The sequence below is a fragment of the Alternaria incomplexa genome (genome assembly GCF_024043165.1).
Source record: "Alternaria incomplexa strain BMP 0042 chromosome Unknown scaffold_12, whole genome shotgun sequence".
Taxonomy (NCBI): Eukaryota; Fungi; Ascomycota; class Dothideomycetes; order Pleosporales; family Pleosporaceae; genus Alternaria; species Alternaria incomplexa.
In genome coordinates this window covers 302,966-327,182 of record NW_026249861.1, presented here as the reverse complement: position 1 = coordinate 327,182, position 24,217 = coordinate 302,966, and the positions used below count along the sequence as shown (strand labels likewise).

The 24,217-nt window shown below is 54.3% G+C and overlaps 7 protein-coding genes across 7 annotated transcripts; 1 reads left to right on the top strand and 6 right to left on the bottom strand.

The window, feature by feature from the left end:
• Positions 1-3,721: 3,721 nt before the first annotated feature.
• Positions 3,722-4,750, bottom strand: J4E90_007998 (uncharacterized protein; the record flags this gene model as incomplete). The annotated part of the gene is made up of 1 exon (XM_051437528.1): positions 3,722-4,750. The coding sequence occupies one exon, from the start codon at positions 4,748-4,750 to the stop codon at positions 3,722-3,724; it is 1,029 nt and encodes a 342-aa protein (XP_051288339.1).
• Positions 4,751-5,147: 397 nt separating this feature from the next.
• On the bottom strand, positions 5,148-6,074 carry J4E90_007997 (uncharacterized protein; the record flags this gene model as incomplete). The annotated part of the gene is made up of 1 exon (XM_051437527.1): positions 5,148-6,074. The coding sequence occupies one exon, from the start codon at positions 6,072-6,074 to the stop codon at positions 5,148-5,150; it is 927 nt and encodes a 308-aa protein (XP_051288338.1).
• Positions 6,075-6,333: 259 nt separating this feature from the next.
• On the bottom strand, positions 6,334-8,820 carry MAK5 (ATP-dependent RNA helicase; the record flags this gene model as incomplete). Its single annotated transcript, XM_051437526.1, has 1 exon — positions 6,334-8,820. The coding sequence occupies one exon, from the start codon at positions 8,818-8,820 to the stop codon at positions 6,334-6,336; it is 2,487 nt and encodes an 828-aa protein (XP_051288337.1).
• Positions 8,821-9,203: 383 nt separating this feature from the next.
• On the top strand, positions 9,204-10,415 carry J4E90_007995 (uncharacterized protein; the record flags this gene model as incomplete). The annotated part of the gene is made up of 1 exon (XM_051437525.1): positions 9,204-10,415. One exon carries the CDS (start codon positions 9,204-9,206, stop codon positions 10,413-10,415), a length of 1,212 nt encoding a protein of 403 aa, XP_051288336.1.
• A 315-nt stretch (positions 10,416-10,730) lies between these two features.
• Positions 10,731-14,685, bottom strand: J4E90_007994 (uncharacterized protein; the record flags this gene model as incomplete). Its single annotated transcript, XM_051437524.1, has 3 exons — positions 10,731-10,929; positions 10,984-14,051; positions 14,098-14,685. The coding sequence occupies 3 exons, from the start codon at positions 14,683-14,685 to the stop codon at positions 10,731-10,733; spliced, it is 3,855 nt and encodes a 1,284-aa protein (XP_051288335.1).
• Positions 14,686-17,319: 2,634 nt separating this feature from the next.
• HSE1 (ESCRT-0 subunit protein hse1) lies at positions 17,320-19,378 on the bottom strand (the record flags this gene model as incomplete). Its single annotated transcript, XM_051437523.1, has 4 exons — positions 17,320-18,122; positions 18,169-18,789; positions 18,838-19,168; positions 19,289-19,378. 4 exons carry the CDS (start codon positions 19,376-19,378, stop codon positions 17,320-17,322), a joined length of 1,845 nt encoding a protein of 614 aa, XP_051288334.1.
• Positions 19,379-20,346: 968 nt separating this feature from the next.
• Positions 20,347-23,065, bottom strand: J4E90_007992 (uncharacterized protein; the record flags this gene model as incomplete). The annotated part of the gene is made up of 6 exons (XM_051437522.1): positions 20,347-20,451; positions 20,501-20,835; positions 20,888-20,987; positions 21,032-22,321; positions 22,366-22,892; positions 22,948-23,065. The coding sequence occupies 6 exons, from the start codon at positions 23,063-23,065 to the stop codon at positions 20,347-20,349; spliced, it is 2,475 nt and encodes an 824-aa protein (XP_051288333.1).
• Positions 23,066-24,217: the final 1,152 nt, after the last annotated feature.

The following is a 24,217-nucleotide window of genomic DNA, read 5'->3' as shown; positions in this document are numbered from 1 at the left end:
TTGGAGGAGAAACCGCACACGAGGCGCTACGGACGACGATGTCTGGTGATAACGTATCTAATGGGCTAATTTGAGCTGCTGAATCCCCTTTACGAGCGCTTCTGTAGAGGTTTCGTTCTCCAAGGTGCGACGCACTACTGCTGATGCTCTTTCCCGCGCGTGCTGCAATCGACGCCGTTGTTGACACGCGAACCTGCCTCGTTGTCTTGCTGCCAAGCCTACCTTCTTTTGCGCGTCGTCTTCCATGTTTGCGATTGTTAAGAAGACCTTAAAAGATCTTCTCTCGAGTTTTTGAATGGCTTGGACAACTCTCTTGATCATGGCGCGGTCGTTTCCACTCACTTCGTCTTCGAGGCTCGCTGGGGAATACGGAAGGTGATGCTTGACAGTATATATAACCGACGGATGTTCGCAAAAGATCTGTATAGTCCGCAGTTTGACATCTGGCGGACATCGTTTCTTGATCGTGCTGGAAGCCAGACCGAGAGCGTGTAATATAGCAAGTAGCTCAGCTCTTTCGCGTGTCTTGACGTTTTCGGTCGGAAATTTTGCGCGTGTAATGCCGTATCTACGCTCTTCGGTAGGCAGTAGTCCTGGCATCAAGGCGCCAGTTTTTGCGCATCTAGCCTGCTGTAAGATGCCGATACCAACACCCTGCGCTTTTACGTGGTCCACGGCAGTATGTAGCAACAAATCCAACTTGACCTTCCCTGGGAATACGGAAACCATTGTGTTGCGCTGATGGCGGTAGATTCTCGTTAGTTCTTTTCGTTGTGTGTGGAGTGCAGTGAGGCCTTGAGCGAGATGACTTTTGCTCGAGCAAACAACACTAGACTAGCGACAAGACTGTACCACGGTTCACGTTTGCGTCATCCACCCTACCAGAACAACATGTTCATATATCATTGAATACATGCTTTTCCAGCTTATGCCTTAGTCACCTTTCTTTCCCGACTCTTCATCATCCACCTTCTTCTTTCGTATGAACCCTCCCAACCAAGGGATCCGGTAGCTTAGGTGTACCATCTTCAGTATCACTCGCTTAAGCGCACTGAATCTCCTCCACACAATGAGCACCAGCAGCGTCAGACCTATCGTAATCACGAAGTACAGATAAACCCAGTATGTCACCTTCGCGCCGTCATTGTCGGGAGAAAAGTCCCAGAATGTAGTACTGAAGAAGGTTGCGACAAAGGTTCCAGGCAAGAAAATGAGAGTGATCGCTGTGATGAGTCGCATGTCGGCGCCGTATCGGTGGTTCAGTTGATTGTCTGCAAAAGTGGAAATACGAAGTCAGTATGCGGCTTACTTGCAGTGCGTTTCATTATCATACCATGCTGCTGGAGGTTCGCGTATACCTATGATTGTAAGATTCAGTGTATGGGAAATTTTCTCAAACCCTTCAAAGGGACGCCTACCGTCTGTACCATGGCTTGGACGATGTCTTTACCTCTCCTGGCGGCGAAGCTGATATCCGCTACACTTCCTTGATAGTACATTACCTGCTCTCGTAGCTCGGTACAGATCATAGGGCAATATTCATCAGGCAATACCTCGAGCTGGCTCCCCAAACGGTCCAATGCGACCAGTAGTGAGGCGCATTCGCTCTCGATGTCGGCAATCCGAGTCAGGAGACTCTTCAGACGCTGGGTTGTCTGCGAAGAGTCTCGCACTTGGTCCAAGTGCATAAAGTTGGTTCCATAGTCGTAACCCATCGTTAGCTCCATGTACCTGCAATCCTGATCGGCTTCGAATCCCTTGAGTTCTTTGTATTGTTGACCCATGGAGAGTGAAACTACTGTCAACAGGAATGGATTGGACGCAAAGCTCTGGGCGCGCTGTAAACGTGTTACGATGCGGTCGGGATTGTTGTCTGATGTGAGACATAATGCAAAAGTTTGACGTGTTGCGACATTGTAAGTAGTCGTGATATGGTCCCCGAAGGTTTGGAGAAACCCTGCGGAATTATGTGAGTACCAGTCTATGTAGTTGGATGGCGTCGCGCAGTCCAAATCAAACTTACCTTTCCAATTGGAGTCATGAAGTAGAGGGGAGAATGCCATCGATACCTCGGAGTATGAGCGATATGAGGGAATGTAGCTGTATGGGATATGCCAGCGTGAGTTTAGAGCCCGAACACTTTCAATTGAATATGGAATTAAACTGTGTCCAGTTTGATTTTCCGGAGAGGCAGTTAGAAGGCTTATAGTATGTTAGTAGATTCTAGAACAATAAGACTCATCATGCTAACAGTTCAAAAGACCACTTTGTATCCGTGGTTGATTTGGCCGTTTCCGCGCACAGCGCTGGTATATCCATGTCGCTCACTAACTTTTGATTGAATTTGATCCCCTCCTGTATAGCCTTAGACCAATGAACACAAGTCTCCTGTATAAACACTTACGCTGGCTTCACATATCGAGACGATGACATATTCGTCCTGCGGTACCAACCTTTCTGGGTGTCGTTTCCAGTGCTCATACCGCCATGGAAGATGATCTACTGCCGCCATCGCAGTATCACTGGACGATGCGATAATGTATATCAGCGGGGAAAGCGTCGATCAAAGCGCGGGAAGAACGTGTTAAGTACGCGAGGTAAGCGTGCATCAGGCTGAAGATGGAAGCCTTTAGCTTACAATGGATAAATACAAGTATAAGCCGTTGCATGTTGATAGGTAGGATCCCGACGAATCACAGGGGCTGATAACCCGACTTCGTGCAGTCAGCACACAAGGCTGAACAAGGCTGTGGCGGGTCAATGACTTGCGACCCATACCACCGAAGACATAACATCTGAATACCACCTATCGGCAACGCCAGGCGTTGCAAAAGGCTAGGAACATGAGTTTCGCTGAATATGAAGGGTAGATAGATCAAGACAGTTATTGGGCTGCGCACGACAACCTAATAAAAAACTGTACACCCTAGAGCCTACGTTGCTGTTATGTTAGCTACTTTGCAAGCTTTTAACCTAATGTAGTCTGCAGACCTGTTTAGTTTTTTTCATGTATGAGGTGTGCGCACGAGTGAGTTGTTTCTCGTGGCGCTTGGTCCCGCAAGGCTGAGCGCAGCTGAGAAGGTGGCGGTCGAGATGCAGTCTAGATCATCGTCTGCACTACGGCATGGCGCCAGATGTTATTGTTGTCATGCAGAAGGCAAAACTGGATCGCCTGATCGAATGTTAGCTTTTCAGCAGCTTCTAATGATCCACCGTGACGCGTCGCAGCCGCGAATTTGGCGGCGTGAGATCGAGATAACGTTATTTCTGCTTCCCTTGCATTCGCATTATCATGTCCTCGAAGGTAACATTGTCGCTACAAAAGATGGATTAGGTACCCGGGAGAGATCTGGTGAAAAGGATGGTATTGCTTTGATTCCGAGAGCTGGGCGCGCGCACCCAGGTGAGCGCCCTTGTGATTACGTCATCGATTATTAAGACGTTAAATGCACCTACCAGCGCGTCGTTTCGGGACATGGCCTTGGCCTGTCACGAATACAACACACAGCATCAATCGCGAATTTCTGTCACACAGCCACAGGGAAAGATAAGAAGGGACACATGCCACGTTTTCCGCACTAAGATTGCACTTAGGATAGGCCGCAGGGGGACACATACTCAGGATCAGTGCACGTAGCCTCTAGTTCATCATCCCCATCCACTTCCCCTGCAGCTCGACCGATCCCACTGTAGCCACGATCTATCCACGACACCCACCTCTTCAGTTCTCATCTGCGACAACAGGCTGATCCCGCACACTCTGGAACCACTTATCCAAGTCCTCGAAATGCTTCTCCAGCTTGCTATCAACGCTCTCAACGACCGGTGATGGCAATGCGATAGAGCTGGAGGTACAAGAACTCGGTGATTGAGTCTGAGTGTTCGAAGCTTCCTGCGCACGCTCAAGATCTGCTTCCGCCTCATCCAGTGCTCGATCGATCTCCTCCGGTAACAAGCCCTCGCGATCGAGGATGTCCTTGATCTTCTCCGCTACTGCGATCTGTAGCCTCGCCGTGGACTGCCGCTGTTTGAGCGCTGCAGCAAAGTTCTCCAGAGACTCCGTAAGAGCGTTGTTATCGTTCTTGATGCGGTTGCCGCAGTTCTTCTTCGCGCCCTTAACTTTAGGCGGCGCAACCATGGTCTTCACCTTCTTGGTAATGAGTTCGGCGTTACCGATGAGGGTTCCGTAGTGATCCAGGTATGCTTGATAGTATTCTAGACGCATCTCATTTGATTTTTGGTGGAAGGTGCGGAAATAGGTCGTCCTGTACGTCGCCGTCTGATCAAACGCTTCCTCGGCCTCTTGCACCCTTTTGTCACAGGTATGTGCCATGTCGAGTGAAAGGCGGGCCAAGTCTCTCATTCGGTCAACGATCTTCTCGTACGATCCTACTATCTGTTCCAGATAGGCCTCGGAGGTGACTTCTGTGAATACCATGAAGATGATGGGAATGAGGTATTGGCGACCTAGGAGCGAAGATACGGGCTGGATGAACACCACGTGGCTCAGTGTGTAGAGAACAAGAAGTAACAACGCGCCTGGCGAGAAGTAGCGTCGGCGACGCGGCGATGTGTTAGCAAGGGTGCGTAGGACCTGGTCGAGCTCGTCCATCATCGTATTATCGATTTCGTGAAGCGTCTCTTCAGCTTCCGCTTCCGAGATGAGCGTGTCCTTGTTGATGTTGGGGTCCATGGCAAGCGTCTTTGGGTTTGAAGATAGGGCAGGTGTAGACGCTGCGCTCGTTGCCATCGCTATCTTTCCTTGGGATGACTCGTGATGTGGTAGTATAATTCGAAAGGTCACTAGCTACGATGAAACCCTCTTCATATAAGCGATGGGGTGGGACGGATTATACTACGTCATTTGCTATTTGTTGTTGACATCCTACCCATCAATCAGGCAACCACGTTGTATGACCCCTCGTAGTTTGCACTTGCGAAAAAGAAAACAGCATCAGATCTTGGGAAACAGCGACTGGGTGTCAACTGTCAAGCGCTTGTAGGAAAATATCCGCTACTGGATGCGCGACTTCAAGAGAAACAGTTGTTATGACGAGTAAAGCGTACAACACACTCTCACACATATGACATCCCGAGGCTCCTCTACCTACGCGTGCACCACGTCTACTCTGCTCCTCCCCCTCTACCTATTGTTGCTCCTCATCCCTATCCACCTTCCTCAAATGATTCCTGACCCTCCAATCCCCTTCACAATACCTCTCCAGCCTCTCCCTATAACCAGTCAACCTCACTTCCAACCCAGAATCGACCCTAGCAGTAGCAGCAGGATTCTTCACCAGATCTTCCAAATGCATTAGATACCCATCCACCACCGCCGCCTTCTCCAGATCACCTTCCGCCTCGCGGATGGAGCCATCCACTCCCTCATCTCTCAACGCGCGTGATGTTTTCGAGTACAGAATTTTCTCGATGCTCTCAGCTATGTTCAGTCGCATTTGTGTTCTTGATCGCATCATGTAGAGCTTATCGAACGGGATATTTAGCGCGGAAGACTCGGAGACCTTGGTGTGGGTTCTGGATAGATGTTCTAGGTAATTGATTGTGCTGCTTTGGTGCTTGTGGAGGGATGTGTAGTGCCTGAGACGGGCTTCGTTGATGCGTTGTCGATGCCTGCTATTTTCTTCATTTCTTTCTTGGAGATAAGCAGAAAGCTCTTCCGATAACGTCTTCTTCTCGTCTTGTAATTGCTTTACCGTATCCGCATTCTGTTTGAGAGTCTTCGTCTGTGCGTCGATGGTTCTTCGCATGTACTCGGTTGTGATGGTGCGGACAGTGATGATCGTAGTTAGTAGTAGGGATTCAGAAGCCAGAGCGTTGGTGAGGACATCGCTGGTGAAGAGATTGGCGCGGAAGTGGAGTAAGATGTAGATGACGGGTGCCCACATTGTGAACTGCACAAAAATGCTTTGGAGATACTCAAGCGTAATGTGGCCAGCGGACTGGGACTTTGGAGGCACTTCCGTGGTGGTTGGGACGTCGGTATCCGTGGCGGAGGACTCGTCTCTTGTCACTCTGTCGTCAGCGTTTGGCTGGGTCTGATTATCTGTGTCCATAGTTGCAGTTGAAGACATCAAGAAGACAGCAAGAAGACTACCCAATTAGACCGTTCTGTATAATGAGCTACGAACAGTCGCGGAACGACGGAGACAATATACCAACGCAGTGTTTGTGCGGAAGTAACGCACAAAGCGCTCTCTGGTTTGCGCCTCGCAACCCCACAGTCTATTATTTTGGAAGCCAAACAAAGCCTAGAAGGTTCGTGAAACCGGTCGCCAAAACTTGCGTACAATTGATCATCCTCTCGCGAGACAACTATTCAACAACCTTATCAAACCCCAGCCCATCCAAATTACCCAAGAATTCCATATTCCCCTCTCCCGCCATAAGAGCATCAACATCAATACCCCCACTGGTAAGATACCTCGCACTAACCCCCGTATTAATCCTCTGACTAAGCAAATGTTTAAGTTCCGCTCTAAGAGCCTGCATCTCACCCTTCGTCATCTCACTCGCCTCCTTCTCCTTCTTCTTGCGCCCACTACCACGGCCGCGCTTGCCCGGTGCTTCCTTCTCAAACTCCTCGCTGTCGTAGTCTACGCCTAGGTCTTCGGCCGCGCGGCGTAGCACGTCGTCTTCGCTGTGTTTCTTTTCCTTCGCGATGACAGTGTCGGCGAGGCGTTTGGAGATGGTGGCGCGGGGCTTTAGGCGGGATACGATACGGCGGTCGATGTCTAGGGTGCGGATGAAGAAGGCGGTTTTCTTTGATTTGGGGGCGTCGCTGGCGCGGGCGTGCACTTTGGCGACGAGGCGTCGTACGCCGCCGACTTCTTCGGGGGCGCAGATGAGGATGCTGGCTCCGGATGCGTCGGCTCGGGCGGTACGGCCGGAGCGGTGGACGTAGGTGTCTGCCGCGCGGGGGAGATGGTAGTGGATGACTAGGTCTATCTTGGGTATGTCGAGACCTCTGGCAGCGACGTCTGTGGCTACGAGGATTGATCCTGGTCGCTCCTTGAAACGTTCGATGGAGCGTAAGCGGGCTTTTTGGGGCATGTTGGAGTGTAGGGGTAGAGCGGGGAGAGCCAGATTCGTCAGGAATGGCGTGATGCGACGTACTGCCGAGATGGAGTTGGTGAAGACTAGGGCGCGCTTCTTGGTATAGAACATCAGTAGTGAGTAAAGATAGAGATCCTTTTCAGGTCCGGCACACTCAATGAGTCCTTCCTGTAGCCTGCTGGCCATCTGCGAAGTCGGGTTGGCGTCGATGAACATTGGCTTCTCTTCGCGGAATTGAAGTTTCTTGAGTAGATACTCCATCGATTGTTGTTGGTTCATCAGATCCCCACCACCATACTTCTGCTTCCCAGCGAGCTTGTGCTGCAGTTCCTTTCCGAAAGTGGCAGAGAACACAAGAGTTTGCCGTTGAGATTCCGGCGCTTCCTCGATATCGTCTTTCTCGTTAGGCTCATCATCGGGCTCTAAGACTTTGAGAATCTCTCCCATTTCCTTGAAGTGTCCTTGGCTCAACAAACGATCAGCCTCGTCTACGACCAAGAACTTGATCTGCTTGAACTTCGGTAGTACTCCCGACCCACTGCTCATGACCTCCCACAGTCGTCCTGGTGTTCCAACAACAATGTCGGCCTTTTCTAGCTGCCTACGTTGCTTTTGTACGGACAGACCACCTGTGATGGATGCAATGTACGGGGAGTCGAAATCGCCCTTCGCGCAAAGGGCGATCAAATGATCATTAATCTGATGCGCAAGTTCACGTGTTGGCGCAATGATCAACGCGATGGGCGCCTTGTCCTCGGGGTCTTTGGGCGTCGAGCGAGCGGCAAGGTACGTCTCGACGATTGGGATGCCGAAAGCGAGTGTCTTTCCTGAACCTGTCGAAGCCTTGCCGATAACATCCCGCCCAGACATGATCTCGGGTATAGTAGACGCTTGAATACTGGTAGGTTTTGAGAACTTGAGCTTCGCCAATGCACCCAGCATCTCTTCGGAGAGATCCAGTTTAGCCCATGCGCGCACATCTGTCTCGTCATCGTCGTCATCGGCATGGTTCGCCAATATATCCCAAGCGCCAGGTCCGAAGGTCTCGCCGTCTTCGCGGTCTTCGATATCGGAGGGTTCGTCGTCCTCGGCATCCTCCTCCTCTTCGACCTCATCTGGCGTCGGCAGCTCTGCCTTGGCCTTTTCCTCTGCCTCCCTCTTAAGCTTTGCTTCCTTCGCCCTTTTCTTCTTCTCAGTCTTTGTCAATTTCTTGGCCTCCGGCTCGCCATTGGTAGCACTTGCATCAGCTGTATCCTTAGCGTCTGCACCCTTCGTCTGCTTTAGGATTCCCGTCGGCGCATCTTCCTCATCGCTGAAGCCCTCCCACGCGACTTCCTCATCTGCTTCCTGCAGTTTCTTTCCAACGCTCTCGTCTTGTCCTACCACCTTCTCCTCGTCAAACGTAATCTGCTCCAAGCGCTTTTGCTCGTCCTCCTCCCGTTGCCACGCTTCCTCGACATCCTGTGCCACCTCATCTTCCGTCTTTGTAGTCTCAAAGGTAAGATTGCCAGTAACAGGATCCTTCACAATCTCAACATCTTCGATCTCTTCAAGTCCATAGAAGCCCTCAGTATCTTCCAACCGATCGGGCATCTCCACAGTCTTCCATCCCAGCTCGTTGAGTTGGACACGGCGCTTGGGTCTCGTGGACGGGGGAAGAGGTTTAGGGAAGTCGTCGAGTTTTTGACGTTTGGGTTTGTGACCCTTATGCGACGCTTGTTTCGGGGCGGGATTAGGGCGCTTCATGGTGGGCTGTGGTGCGATTGAGGTTTGTCGTGGGTTGGATGCGCGCGCCGTGAACTTTTTGGAAAACTTGTCGGCCTTCGGGAGTCCGCTCGCCCCACTTTTGTTCTAGCCCACTTGCGCTTTCCCACACTTCACGTGCGAATGACTCGCACTCGTTAATTGACGTTTTCTAGATCGGCAACGATGAGAGATACGCATAAGATATAGGAAGAGCAGGGACACGTTGACCAGAAAAATCGCTTCAGACGTGGTTGGCATATCCAGATAGAAGCCTCTCACCCTCCCATCGCCCTACCCGCAGTGCAAGAACTACACACCCTACCAAACCTACATCTAAGAACCAGAAGTTCGACCTTTGTCGGCATCAACAACATCCACCCAAAATGGGCAAATCTTCAAAAGACAAACGAGACGCCTACTACCGCCTCGCCAAAGAAGAAGGCTGGCGCGCCCGCTCCGCCTACAAACTGCTGCAACTAGACGAAGAATTCAACCTCTTCGAAGGCGTAACGCGCGTCGTAGACCTCTGCGCCGCACCAGGAAGTTGGAGTCAGGTTCTCTCGCGCGTGCTGATAAAGGGCGAGAAGTTTGGGAGAGCGGGATGGCAGGATAAGCAGAAGCATATGCGAGATTATGTTTTGGGCGGTGGTGGGGAGAAGAAAGAAAAGGAAGAGGAAGACGGAAAGCAAGAGGAGGGTGTAGAAGGAGAAGGCGAAAAGAAGTTAGAGGAAACACCAAAACTCACACCGCGGGAAGGCGTCCGCATCGTAGCCATCGACCTGCAACCCATGTCCCCCCTCGAAGGCGTAACAACCATGCGCGCAGACATAACCCACCCCTCCACCATCCCCCTCATGCTCAAAGCCCTCGACCCCGACACCTACGACCCCACGCACCCTACCCGCTCCTCCCCAGTCGACCTCGTAATCTCCGACGGCGCCCCCGACGTAACCGGCCTGCACGACCTCGACATCTACGTCCAATCGCAACTCCTCTGGGCGGCCCTCAACCTCGCCCTATGCGTCCTCAAACCAGGCGGCAAGTTCGTGGCCAAGATCTTCAGAGGCAAAGACGTAGATCTGCTGTTTGCGCAGCTCAAGATAGTGTTTGAGCGTGTGAGAGTGGCGAAGCCGAGGAGTAGTCGGGCGAGTAGTATAGAGGCGTTTGTGGTTTGTGAGGGGTTTTGTCCGCCCGAGGGGTTTATGGCGAGCTTGGAGAGGCCGTTGGGGGCGGGGACGGTGTTGCCCGAGCCTGTGAGGGAGGAGCCAACGTCTGCAGATGCGAAGAAACCAGAAAAGAAGGTTACGAGCCGGGTCAGGGAGGATGGTGCGATTGAGATTGATCTGGGGGATGAGACGGATGATGAGGATGATGTTGAGGAGGGTGGTCGGCGGTGGATAGCTCCGTTTCTGGCTTGTGGCGATCTGTCGGCGTATGATTCGGATGCGACGTATCATTTGCCAAAGGATAGGGTTAGTCTGGATCCTGTACAGCCGCCTACTGCGCCGCCGTATAAGAGGGCGCTGGAGATGCGGAAGCTGGCTGGTGGAGCGTATGGGAAGACGAAGGGAAGGGCAGAGAAGGCAGCATCATAGTAGAGGCTAGATACCCCCTCGCAATTATCAAACATCACACGACTGCTTCAGATCATCATCCGGTAGGATAAAGGCAGACGTTGCTTTGGAGCACGGAACCAACGGCAGTCACTCGAATGAAAACATTTGAACTTGAAGCTTTATTTCTGTATACAACAGCTAAGCATATCCCCTTTTAGGTAGTCCAAGATGAGTAGTAGATGCTTCTCCCATATTGAATGAACATCGCTCCCACAAGATCACCTTAACCCCGATATATGCCCAAAGCTTTTGATAGTAAATGTCATAGCATCCCCAACAAGATCATGAAAATGCCTAAGCACGCTCCCTACGACCACCGTTGCCACCCTTGGAAACAATGTCGAGAATCATCTGGCGGGCCTCCTCGCAGCCATCCTTGGTACCGACAATCTCGATAGCCTCATCCTTGGCTTGATCGCGGGGGACCTGAATCTTTGTGCCGGTCTTCTTGCGCAGATCGTTGATTGTGGCACCACCGGGTCCGACAACGAGCCTGTGAGGTGTTAGTATGACTGCAGCATTGAAAGTATTGAACGCTTGAGCTTACCTGTAGCTTCTTGGGTCGGGCAGGATCAGGTACCCAGTGGCGGAAGGCTTGGAAGCAGCCTCGATAGCCTGCTCAAGCCTTTGACGGGCCTTGGGAAGGCTCTCAGTGGGTCCACGCAGGATCCAGGGGATAGTGGCGGAGGTATCAGTGCCCTCTGCCACAGCGTTGTTGTCAAGGATCTCCCATGAGTGCTCGTTGGAACCGGCAGTCGCATCGTCGGTGATCAAAGGAAGAGCACCGTTAGCACCCTTCCTAGCGCGTCCAGCCTCAGCCTGGGCAGGCTTCGCGGGCACCTGTTCACCGCCGTGGTCGACGGTAACTTTGTGCTGGTTGCGGAGTTGCCTGAAGAACTGACCGTTGTCTGAGATGGCGTGGTGGAGGTGACGGGGCACCTGGATAGTCTCGCCCTCCTGGCCCTTGACGAGCTCGAGGATGTGCTCCTTGGCCTTCTCAACGGCAGCAGGCTCACCAGTGATCTTTACCTGACTACGAGCAGCACCAGTGGTAGTCTGTTTAGGGATGTCGAGCTGGATGCTGAGCTGCGACTCGAGTTGGCGGCGTGTCTCACCTCCACGGCCGATAAGCAGACGGTGCTTATCAGGCGAGACTTCGATGGTCTCAGTGGTCTGGTTCTCCAGCGAGGAGGCCTGTGCCTTCAAAGCAGCAACGATTTTCTCAACCACACTCTTGGGACCCTCAACACGGATAGTCGTCTCATCAGACTCGGGGCGGGGGAAGCGCACCATACGAGCCAAGTCGCGCGAGTTGTCAGGTCCGCCAGCCGAGGTGACAATGGAGCGGATGTTGGCACCGCTGCCACCAATGAGGCTCCTGTGGTGCTTCCTGTCAATATCCAGAGTCTCGACGATGGTATCATCAAACTCGCGGGCACGCTGCTGCAAGATCTTCTTGGCCTCCTCAACAGCCTTCTTAGTACCCTTGAGCTTGATCTCCGCGCGGCCGGATGGATCAGCGGCATCACGCGCGCCGGGGACGTCGATCTGGCAACCAGTCTCGAGGCGGAGGTTCTCCATCTCGCGACCGCCTGATCCAATCAGGCGAGGAATGTTGCTCTGAGCGACCGAGACAGTGTCGTTGAAAGAGTTGTCCTTGATGTACTGGAGCAGACTAAGGACCTCGTCGCGGGCCTCATCGGCACCCTTCCTGGGTCCACGGATGATGACTTCATCCTGGTTCTGACCAGAACGAACGTTCTTCTGTGATGACGCATCTGCTGCCTCCTCGTCGTTCTGTGCTCGGCGGGGGAAGTTGATGCGTACACCGTAGCGGTCCTGCAGACGCTCTACCTGCTTGCCACCAGCACCGATCAGGTCGCGGTGGAATTGAGGCGCAACCTTCAGGGTGTGTGTGGCCTCATCTTCGAGCTTCTTGGCCATGTCAAGAATGTCCTTCTTGCATTGCTGTGCCTTGGCAGAAGGCCCCTTCAGCTCGACCTTACCGTCGTTGATCTGAACATCAACGTCGTACTTCTGGCGCAGACGCTGAATGTTCTCTCCACCCTTGCCAACAAGATGGCTGGCGTACTTCTGGGGGTAGTCGAATGTAGTAACGTGGTTGCGCTCAAGCTCGTCCTTCTCAGCTTGCTCGATGAAAGCGAGAATCTTCTTGTTGAGCTCATCAACGGCGCTCGATGGTCCACGGATCGCGAAGCTGTTGTTTGAGCGGCTGTGAGGCTCCGGTCGTCGCTGACCAAACAGCGCCTGAACGGGAACCTGGTCGGGTGTAAGACCTTCTTGCTGCTCATTGACAAACTGCTCGATCTTGCGATGGAACTTGGGGTTAGACTCAAGGCCACGAGTATCGATTTGTGGTTGGTTCTTGGTCAGACCCATAATGAACCGCTGAGCGTCTTGCAGACCTTGCTGGTATGCCTTGATCTCAGCTGGGGAGGGTCGGCCACGAGGAATGGCGTACTCGTTGTAAGGAGCGTCACCCTCGTAGACGAGAATCAACTCTGGCGATTGCTCGGTCTCATCAGGGAAGACAATGTGAACGCCATGGTCTTGTCGGACCTTTGGTGCATTCTGCTGACGCAAGAACTGGTGGTAGAAAGGATCGACGTTCATGGTCGCGAAACGGCTAGGAGGGTGCGACTGGAAGACGCTCATGATGTCGCCACGAGCCTTCATGCTGTTCTTTCCGTCGCGAGCGTAGATCTCCCATCCGGTTGGGGCATCACGGTCTGAGGGTACGACAATGCTGGCCTCGTGCATGCGCTCAAGATCAGCAAGGGCCTTGCGTTGACGCAGGTAGCGAGTCAGGTTGTGTGCGTGCGCCTGTGCGTTGGGACCCTTGTGCTCACGGGCAGCATCCGCAGTAGCCATGGTCATGCTAGCAGCAAGGTCCTCAAGCTTGTTGATACCCTGCTCGATCTTGTTGGGCGGGCCGACAATGTAGACTGTCTCGCTGTCGTCGGAGCTCGGGGGCATGACAATGCTGCAGCCAGTCTCCTCCAAGAAGTCATGGAGAGAGTGGCCCCGGTCACCAACGATGAACTGATGCCTGCCGCGTTCGATGGATCGCTGCTCGATGGCCAACTGCTGGCGGAGTTGCTGAGCGCGACGTTCGAGCTCAGCTTGGATCTGCTGTGCAGCGGCGCGGTCACCAGAGACTTGGATGGGGAAGTTGGCCTGGGGAGCGAACTGGATGGGCTGGCCGCGAGTAGCCTGGGGAGGTGCCTGGGACTGCCAAGTGTGGTACTGCGGGATCTGAATGTTGACGTCGCGGCCCTGGACAAGCCTGTCAGTGTGGACATTGTTGGGACCTGCGAGGAAAGGATAGAACTCGGCAGGGATGTCCTTCAGACGCAGGTTGACGGTCGAGGTGCGTTCGTTGACGATGGCATCAATCTCGCGACGAGCCATCTCAGCAGTCAAGGCATTGCCCTCAATGTGAACATTGACCACGGTATCCTCATCCTCGCCCGGCTCGGCCTTGGGGACCTGGATGCGGGCACCGGTGCGCTTGCTGATTTCCTGGATCTTGGAACCTTGACGGCCGATGATGTGGGCGCGAACGGAGGCGGGGACGGGGACATCGACGGATTGCTGGCAGATGTTAGTGTAGTCAAAGTACAATTGATGGGTGACATACCTTGGAGCCGACTTCGTTGGCGACTTCCTTGAGAGCCTGCCTGACTGCTTCAACCGGACCGGTGGCCTCGAAGATGAGAGCTCCCTGGCCCTGCTTATAGTCGAGCTTGGCCTTGGAGCGCCTGTTGATGTCGCGGACGATCTCGTTGATGGGCTTCTTCAGCTCACCGCGGGGGGCGACCTGGTGGGCAGCGAGGGAGATGCGCTCGGTGTGTTTGCCGGGGATGTTCATGGACGGGAGGGCGGGGCCACGGCTGGGAGCAGACGGGGCAGGCGCGCTGCCATTGACACCGTTGGAGGTGACCGAGGCAGGCTTCTTGCCCCAGGTGGGCGCGACAGGAGCCTGAGTGCGCTTGGCGGGACCGAGAGCCGGGAAGGCCTCTTCAGACGACGTGTTGAGGGCAGGCTTCTTGGAGGCAGGCTGCTTGCCAGCTGCCTTCTCGCTGAGCTCGGCAGAGGGGTGGGCAAGCTCATCCTCGTCGGGGACGTCCTCGACAGTGACATGGTGATCTTCGACTCCATGATTTTGCATGAGCCTCTGCGCCGGGGTCAGACCGTCGTCAGAGGTAGCAACTGCTTCGGATGCCATGATTGAGTATAAACCGTTTCGAGTTGACCAAAGGGTGTTCGCGTGGACGGTGGGTGGGCAGCTTAGCAGCGTGGAGCCAGCTTGACGTTGACGTTGGGATTGAGATTTCGGTGGGCGGTGTACTTCTTGTTCTGGGGGTGGAGAGTTAGTGGGTGGTTGAGAAATAAGAGCCGAAGTGTAGAAGCCCTCGCTTTCTCGCTGCAGCGCTTTACCGGTAGTGCGGGTACCAAGTAATGCAACCGTGGGATGGGCCTGTTGTCACTCGGAGCTTACCAGGAAATAGCTTACAGGGTCTTGATGCCGTTACTCAGCAGGCCATAACGTGACTGGACGGGCGGTGCGGGTTCAATTGGTGTGGAGACGACTGCTACGGTTGCAGGTGTCGTAGGCGATAGTGCAATGGGAGAGAGAGCACAGGTGGCCAGAAAGCTACTCGAAGGTACTCGAACTTCCCTTTGGTCGGTGTTGGACCCCTGCGAAGCCGCCCCACCCGACTAATTCCAATGGATCCATCCCGTTGAGCCTAGCCCCGGAGAGCCGCTAACCTCCACACCTGGGCACGCCTCGATAATTGCAATCCACTCCTCGCATTCGTTCATCTGTGTTGCAACTGACTGGATACTATTCGCCTGCGACATGTTTTCAACGGAACGGATGACCAGCGCACGCTAGACGCTGTTAGGGAAATACAAATTCATGATGGTCACGAATATCCTCGTTTCAACCACACATGAACGAGAATGAACCCGGAGTATATGTTGATGTTACTGTGAGTTTATCTATAATTTACCAAGGAAACAGGAAAGAATGACTGATGGACTATCGCCACCGGAAACTACCAGGTGGGTCTGGTAAGCTGAACATCGAAAAGAGCATAATCAAGAAGAGAATCTCACACATCGCCGCCCATATGATCACAGATGTCGAAGTAGTAACAAGAACGTCGATCCCAACCTCTCTTTCGATCCCGCTGTCTCGCGTCCTCACTCGGTTTCCTACTCCTAATCTCCCTCTCAAATCCCCTTCTGCCCCTTCCTCGCCCGACTCTCCCAAGTAATATACCCATCCGGTTGATTCTCCTTGGGCAAATGCTGCGTCCACTTGCCACCCAAAAACCCCACACTATCATCCTGACTCGTCCTCGCCTTCCAATAACACCAACTCCTGCCCACCCCGCCCCCCTTATCCCTAGTCAGCTGCGTGAACCCGTCTAGGCACTCCTGCGTGAGCGGTATCCAGCTCCATAAGTGGTGTGCGAATTCATTGTCGATGTTCACTTTGAAGATCCAGTCGATGGGTTTGTTGTCGTGGCCGGTGATGGTGTAGGTGAAGACGGTGGCGCTGTCGGAGAAGACGGGGGCGGAGCCGTGGATGGAACAGAATTGGCGCATGGCTTTTTCCCATTCGGCGACGTCGGGGTAGTGTTGCTGGGCGGTGTTGCATTGGTCGCCGCGGCGGACGAGGGTGGATATGTTGGTGGAATGTGTCGGGGTGGGAGGGGTGGATGGTGTAGATAGGACTGTTGCTGCGAAGGCGGCGAGGAGGAATGCCATGGGTAGATGCATGGTGTGGATTAATCTGACTCTACCTTGCGAGTGGGCGCGGGTGTGGACGTGGACGTGGGTAAGCAAAGGTGCATAACGTGAAAGACGTGTAGTTTGTCTTATTATATCCTTCAACGCCCTGCTTGTGTATGCCAGCCAACCAATAGACAAGAAGTTCGAAGGAGGCGTTGCAAGGACAAAGAGACGACTCGGATGTCCTTCCGGTTATCATAAAGAAATGACCCCGATGCCATGTCCCATGGAAAGCCCTACGCCTGTACCCGGCATGATCGAGAGACAGTTTCACGATGCGGCGTCGCAAAGATAAAGAAACGACCCGCTCGTCACTTCAAACAACCTCGGGAACAAAGAGATGATCGTCGTGGTGCAACACGCATCGACGAAGTCAACACTGCCATGAGACCAAAGTATTCAAGGCTATATCAATGGGATCCCTGCACGACTGTGTATTCACTCTATGGAGGTATTGCAGCACCTGTCCGGCAATCAAAAAAGATCGCAGTCTTCGACTTCTCGTTCTAATATATCGAGATGCAGGGATGAAGTACGAAAAGACGCGAAGACGCAAGACCGATGAGAGAGAAAGAGTACCTGGGTACCTAGGTAACTAGTCCTTCAATGCACCAGCACAACCTCAACACTCGATAGTAACAAAGATCCACGATACCCTCTCTACCATCTCTACCAAGTCCACACTATCCCAACTTCTTACAAGTAGTGTTATCAAATCCCTCAATCACACAACGTATTTTGCCATGACCGTAAAAATCTGCCTTCCGTATCCAACAAAACGCATCTCGCACCTCGCATCCCCTTCCCACCTCCAAAAACAGCCTTACATCAATCAAGACCGTCAACGTGGCGCAGCAACAACCGCCGCTATATCATCGTATCCTGAAACCCGAAAACTGGGGAAACATGTGTATATAAAAGACCTGTTGTCATCTGCAAACCATGTGAAGAACCCAGTGTGCAACTTGGTAGTATTTCGCGTTTGTAAACCTGTTGTTATACTACACAACTACGACTACAATCTCCATCACCCGCCCATCGACCCCCACGACCGATTCTAACGGTAGAAACCCGCGGCATCATCTCCACCCACAGGCGGCGCGCTGGGTGCTTGTTGTCCTCCAGGTCGATATGGCAAGTATCCCTGAGCAGGCGGTGCCGGGCTAGAGGTAGCGCCAGGCGGCGCAGGTGGTGCGTATCCAGGCTGTGTTGGTGGGTATCCGTAGCCTTGCTGAGGCGGCTGTTGCGAGTATGGGTCTGACGGAGGCTGCTGTTCTTGTGGGGCTTGCTGTGGTGGAGGTGATGAAAGCTGCTCGTATGGGTTTTGCTGTCCCTGTGGTGGGCCTTGGGGAGCGCCTTGCTGTGGCGGGTAGCCGCCTGCTTCGTAGCCTTGTGGTGGCTGGCTGGGAGCGTGGAAAGAGTGGCGGTTGTCGACTGGTGAGTCGTATTGACTGGTCGCCAGCTCCTGGGGTGCGTAGCTCTGTGGTCGGCCTCCTACTGGTACTCTGCCTGGAGGTAGTGTGTAGGGGTCTGATGGCGGTCCTGGCTTCGGGGTTTGCTGTGTCCGTTCATTCGGGGGAACCATGAAGAAAGCAGGGCTTGAGCCTACGGGTGGTACTTGGGAAGGAGGCCCATGTTGCTGGGGTCCTCCACCATAAGCGTAGCGGCCCGGATCTTGGTGTGGGGTAGATGATACAGGTGGGTATCCTTGGTAGTTTGAGGGGGGCGGTGCATTGTAGCCGCCATATCCAGGACGGCCGCCGTATGCAGGTTGTTGGGGCTGGGACATAGATGCCTCCAGCATTGACTCGTAGTCTCGACGAGCCTTGATGAACTTCTCGTTCAGTTGTGTAAAGTCATCTAGAAGAGTTAGCGCTGGTTGTAAGGCTTCCTACCATTGACCTACCCTTCTTCTGAGAGTACTTCCCGATAAGCTCGATCAACTTCGGCCGAATAGCCAGTGTTGAGTGGTAGAGCTCGGTAATCTCCTCGTTGTCTCGCGCATCGCCTGCGCCTGGCTGTGAGCTTGTGCTCAGCAGCGCAAGCAGCTTCTCCACATTCCTTATTTGTGCAAAGACCTCAGCCTCGTTCTGTGCCTCCCTCTCGAGCTCCTCACGCGTCGGATCTTGCAGCTTCTCCACGTAGTTAAGCGGGAAGATACCTGTCTGCCCGCGCAGCGATCCCTTCCACCAGTCCTTGTAAACAGATTCGAGTACGGCAATAATGTCGCCCTTACGGAACTGCAGTTCACCGGGTTCGGATGGTTGAAAGTCGAAGAGGGCTCGTACACGTGAGACGGTCGCCGCGGTTGTGCCTGATGGTAGGGGTTGCGAAGGCTGTTCCGGCTGGGCACTGGGAGTCGATCCGCCCTGCTGAGGCGTGTTGGACTTGGCGGCTGTCGGCGCTGAGCCCTTGGACTCTCGTATCGACATGGCAAGCGCCATTTGTAGCTCCTCTTCCTCTTTCTGGCGTTCGACGTCGGAGATCTGCGTCTTCTGTGGCTTGGAAGGCGCTCGGAGGTTGGGGTCTAAGAGCTGTCAGTATTGTACATGGCATCGTTACCTCCCCAACTCACTTTGTGACTTCAGCTTCATATAGGCGTTAGACATGATTCCCAGGTCGGGGTCGCGGGCGAACATGTCGCTCCACTCTTGCATGCGCTCCAGTATCTTGGCCTTGACCTGCTGATGTGTGTTGCGGTCGTTGGCAAGCCTCAGCAGCGCTTCTGTGAAGCTTCGTGAGGCAAGCTCCTTGTGCATTTGAATTCCGCAGTTCTGGCTCAGGGCGTTGGCCAGCTCGAGGGTGTATAGTTGTACGTTCGCATTTCGGTGTGCTAACCGCCTGATCATGGCGGCGACCGCATCTTTGGCGCCCGTGTCGGACGATCCAACCTTGTCGCATACATCCTGCGTGGTAAGTTAGCATCTGTTACATATGCTGGAATGTAAGGCGCATGGTCGTGGCTGGACAGATGTTGCGACATCTGCCCAACTCGCCGCCCAAGGCATCGCGAGTGCTGACCGTACCAAAATGTATTCCCAGTTCTCGCTCGTAAGATTTTCGTCCGTGGCTTTTACGACAACATCGTCGAAGATGTTGGATTGCGCGCGAAACATGACGTCTGTCTGCTTGCAAGTGTCTGGAGACTCGGTATGGGGAAGCTCTCCGGGGGCGCGGGTGCCTGGAGTCGTTACGCGAGTTGAGGTAAAGGTGTGAAGTTGAGAGGGGCAGAGGGTCAGCGGGTAGGTCGCAAATGCGCGCGAGGTAGTAAGGGTAGTTTCGGGGAAAGGCCGTGTTATGTGTTATAGGGAGAGTGAAAGTCGTTCGTGTCGCAGTCAGTCGTATGCAACCGGGCTTAGAGCTCCCCGCCCAATGACGACGATGTGGCGGCCCTTACTCAGCCACAATGCTCGGGTCGCAAATTCACCAAGCAAGACATGTCAACGCCCATCACAATATACGCCCCTGAACATCGATTGATTGCAGGTAGACAGGAAGAATATTCATATTCGACTTTTCTATATGCCGAGATTGCCACCTCTGGCCAAGTTTGTAACCCCAAATCGTATAGACACTAAAATTGCACACATTGTATGAGATAGTCGTAAGAGATGCGCTTCCTTCTGTAACCCAAGAAATCTGCCAGATCATGAGATGGGATGTATGCCTACATCGGCACTCGGAGTATTTGAAACAACATAAATAATGCGCTCGCGAATATGAGCAGTTGAACAGGATATGACGCGCTTGCTAATTCGCTCGACAATGCTCGTTGTGTAGAACAGCAGTATGAGGCTTCGACCTTTGCATACTGACTGCCGAGCAGGGGGTGGTACCGCGACACGACCATGAGGGGCGGGTGGCTTCGAGCTGCCACTAGGGCTGGATATGCGAACTTGTGAGCCTCCACCACGTGCGTCTGTTCATCGTTGTGCGCCATTTCGTCACCTATAATTCCATCGTCTTGCCATACCAATCGGCGAACGAATTCGTGCTCGTGTTTGACGAATCGCGGCCGTTGGTCTGCGCATTGCCCGTACCTAAGTTCCGGTGTTAAGAGACATTCATAATGAAATAAGAAACTTCACAGACCACCCTTCTTCCGCCTCTCTTCTGCCCTTGCTTTCCTCGCCGATTGTACCAGTGGCGCTAATGTGCCTAGCGGTTCAGCGGTCTGGATGAAGGGGTGCTGCAACTTGTTAGCGACTATCGACGACAAGCAATTACAATGTACTTACCACCAGAAGATCGTGAGCACTAGCTCGCTTGTCGGGGTCGACCTTGAGCGAGAAGCCCAAGAAGTCACGGAACACTGGCGACAAGGCATGTTCCTCCTTGATCGTCGGTGTGCCGTTGGTCGCAATGAGCCACAGTGCACGTAGTGGACTTTCATTCAGGTACGGCGGCTCTCCCTCGATCATCTCGATGGACATGATACCCAACGACCAGATGTCAACCTTTCGGCCGTACTCCTTGCGAGTGACAACCTCGGGAGCCATCCAGTAGGGGGTACCTACCATGGTCGTGCGCTTGTTGTGGCTTTCGTTGATTTGCGCGCAGAAACCGAAGTCGGCTGTGAAGTGTATTAGACTTGATAGGAGGTGGCGGGTTCGAATTCAACATACTGAGCTTGATGTTGCCTTCTTGGGAAAGCAGGATATTGTCCGACTTGATGTCTCGATGAATGACGCCCTTGGAGTGAAGATGTTGCAAGCCGTGGAGGGTCTGGAAAATTAGCGGGGTTCTCCGAGCGGGAACTAAAGACTCACCTCTCTGCACACAGCAGCTATTTGGCCTTCGGACATGATGTTGAAAGTAACGACATCCGTCAAACTTCCACCCTCCATGTACTCCATAACCACCCACAGATCGCCTCTGAGCAGGAAACTGTCCATGAAATTTACAATGTTCTTGTGCTTGCTGTCTTTCATGACCAAAATCTCGTTGATAATCAAGTCTTTCTTAGGCTGCTGCTCGAGATTCATCTGCTTGATGGCTACACACTTGTTGGTGCTGTTCTCATAGGCCATGAAAACACCACCAGAAGCACCCTGACCGATCTTGCTGAGGTTGCGGTATCTTTCCCGGGGATCGGCATTGGTACAGATGGCATTGAGCTTGGCCACGATATCCGGTCCCTGGCTCTGCCTCGGCCTTTGGCGTGGCCGGGGCGCTGGGCCAACACGAGCCTGTTGCGATGGTAATGGAATGTTTTGGGGATCCGATTGCTGGGCAAAGACCTGTTGGGGCGTCGGCTGGGACATCTGCATCTGCGGCTGCTGCTGCGGCGCAGGGACTACAGGTGGTGCGTAGTTTGGTTGCGGGGCTCTTTGGCTGACGCTCCTCCCTAGAGGTGCCTTTGGCTGCTGCGTGGTTGCCATGGCCATGGCTTGTTGCTGCTGCTGCTGGTATTGCTGGGCGGGAGAGATCGGGGTCGAACTGGCTGGGGAATCAAATCGCGGCGGCGTTCCTCCCGTGGTGTTGGATCGGGTGCGGGACATTGCAGAAGAGCCATTGGGGCTCTCTGAGGGAGTTGGGTGCGCATAGGCAGCCTGGGGGTAATCGTTCTCGTAGCGGGGGGTCTGGTGCTGGGTGATGATCGGACTTGGGGCCGCGGGGGCAGGCCTGTTTGGCATGGGCGCGGCGGAACCAGCAGGAGGGCCTGGAGGCTTGGGCGCTGGCCGGCTGGGCACGAGAGCTGCAACATTGACTGGAGGAGAGTTAACGACGGGGGAGGTCAGGCTGCGCGGAACGGGAGGAGGCGCACGCGGGTTTTCGAAGCTAGACTGGTCGTTCCGTGGGAATCGCGGGCTCTGCGGGGGACTGAGCGGGGGCTGGTTGGAGCCGTAGTTTGCAGTCTGGGGCACAATGTTGGCCTGGTACGCGTATCCCTGAGGCTGCGTGGGGCCCATCTTGTCCCAGATGGCGTCCTCTTCGTTCTTCTCGGCATTGTCCTTGTAGAAGTTGACCACGTCCATGACGGCCTGGGGGTGCTGCTTCTGCTCCTCCTGCGAGATGCCATTCTGCTGGAGCATGCGCTGCCACTCCTTGGGGAGGCCCTGATCTGTTAGCACACATATATCAGCAATGAGGGGCTACCCACCGTGTACTCGCCCGTGTGGTTGTCGATGCTGACGTGGGTGACGTGCATGGGGTTCGTGGGCGTCGAGATGGTCGGGCGGCGCGGCGAGCCCAGCATGCTGCTCATGAAGTTGGAAAAGGTGCCCTTCTTCTTTGCGCCGCCCGAGAGGCGCTTCTTGGCTGCATCGCCGCTGCCGTCGCTGTAGCGGTTCGTCTTGCTCGAGGTGGTCGAGGGCGGGGTCGTCGTGGTGTCCATCTTGGAGGTGAAGGAGCGCGACTGGCGCAGGTAGCGGTTCTGGGCAGGTTGGTCGGTGTACGAGTGCTGGAGGGCGGGCCGCGGCTGGCTCGAGGCGTTCAGAGCTTCCTCGACGATGCGGTCGAAGGGCTGGCCGACGTGGACTGGTTGCAGGTCATAGGCATGCGGGTTGGGGGGCTCGTAGACTGGCCGCAGGGTGTGCGAGGGCGAGCGGGAGAGGCCTCGCGCTGGCGACTGCGACGAGGATGCTGCAGGTGCTACGCCAAGATTCGGCTGGAAGTAAGAGGCGGCGCCTATGGAGTAAGGTCAGTATCGCAGGCACGGTAGGAACACAGGAACACCACGCACTGGGCGCACGCTTCAGCGTCGTCGGGCCCTTGTTCAAATAGGCTATTGGCGGGCCTCGCTCTTTCGACGGCCCTCTCTTGGTCAGCCTCGTGGGCCGCGTTGATGACTTGTCGTCCATTGCGGGCCTGCAGAGTGTCCTAGTCAACGTCACACCTCGAGCCTGCGCAGCCGAGGGGGGCCAGGCCGGAAGGGGAGAAGAGAGAGGATGGGCGGCGCCGTGGAAGCTCGCTGTCGCTAGATACGTGGAGAGGGGATGCACGGCAGAAACAGGTACAGACAGAAGTGATCGCAGCAGAAGCACAGATGGATCTGGCCGACTCTCCAGGGCTGGTTTTGCCGTGCTCAAGTCCTAGCTAGCGACTCTACCACCTAATCTCCACCAGGCCAGCTATACCTCCACCCTACTCCGAATACGTCTGTTTCAGGACCTGTTTCCTCTAATTTCTCAACGGCCTGCCGCCGCTGACTGAAGCCCGCCCTCTGCCCGTTGCGACGCAGCCCGCCGACTCATGCGCGCCCGCATTTGACGCCCAAAGAAGGTGTGGCGATATGCAGTAGCTCATGTCACGTCGACGTCTACATAGTACATGATCAAGTCGAGTTGCTTGTCTATTCTCTTCGCATCCTGCATTCCTTGCTGCGCAGTATTCTTCAAAGACCGATGGACCCATTGACAGCGACCATTCGCGGCTAACCCAACACCATAGCCACGCCGTAAAGTCTATTCTTATACCTGCCATCCCATCGCGCCTTCCCTGGTAGACGCTCCTGCTCTTGGTCGACGTGCGGCTCTTCCCGGCGTCGCATCTTTCACATGCTCGGTACCTGCTACCAACACCGATGCCCAAAACACCACGCATCCTATCGCGTCTCCCGGGCAATACGCGCGATCATTACCTCACCATGGAAGCATCACTGCAGGGCAGACGCGTTTTGTAAATCGACTGGTAATGCCATGCAAGGCAGCGCCCGAGCTCCGAGACAGCCTCTTTCCCCCCACATCGCGCTATCTGTCGCTACGACTCCGGCCGCAGAGCACAGCGTCACGATAGCCTCAACCTTCACCCTCATGAAACACGCCACGCACGTCTCCTCTCCCACATGCAGGTCGCCGTGATACAGCATCCAACCTGCCAGCCCAAAGCACGCGAGACAGCAGTAAGTCATGCGCCAACAAATACTAATCCACCTGGGCAAGAACATGAAATGTCAAGGCAAGGAGCACGGCATCGCTCAACAACTCCGACCAGGCTCGCCTAGACGCTCCAAA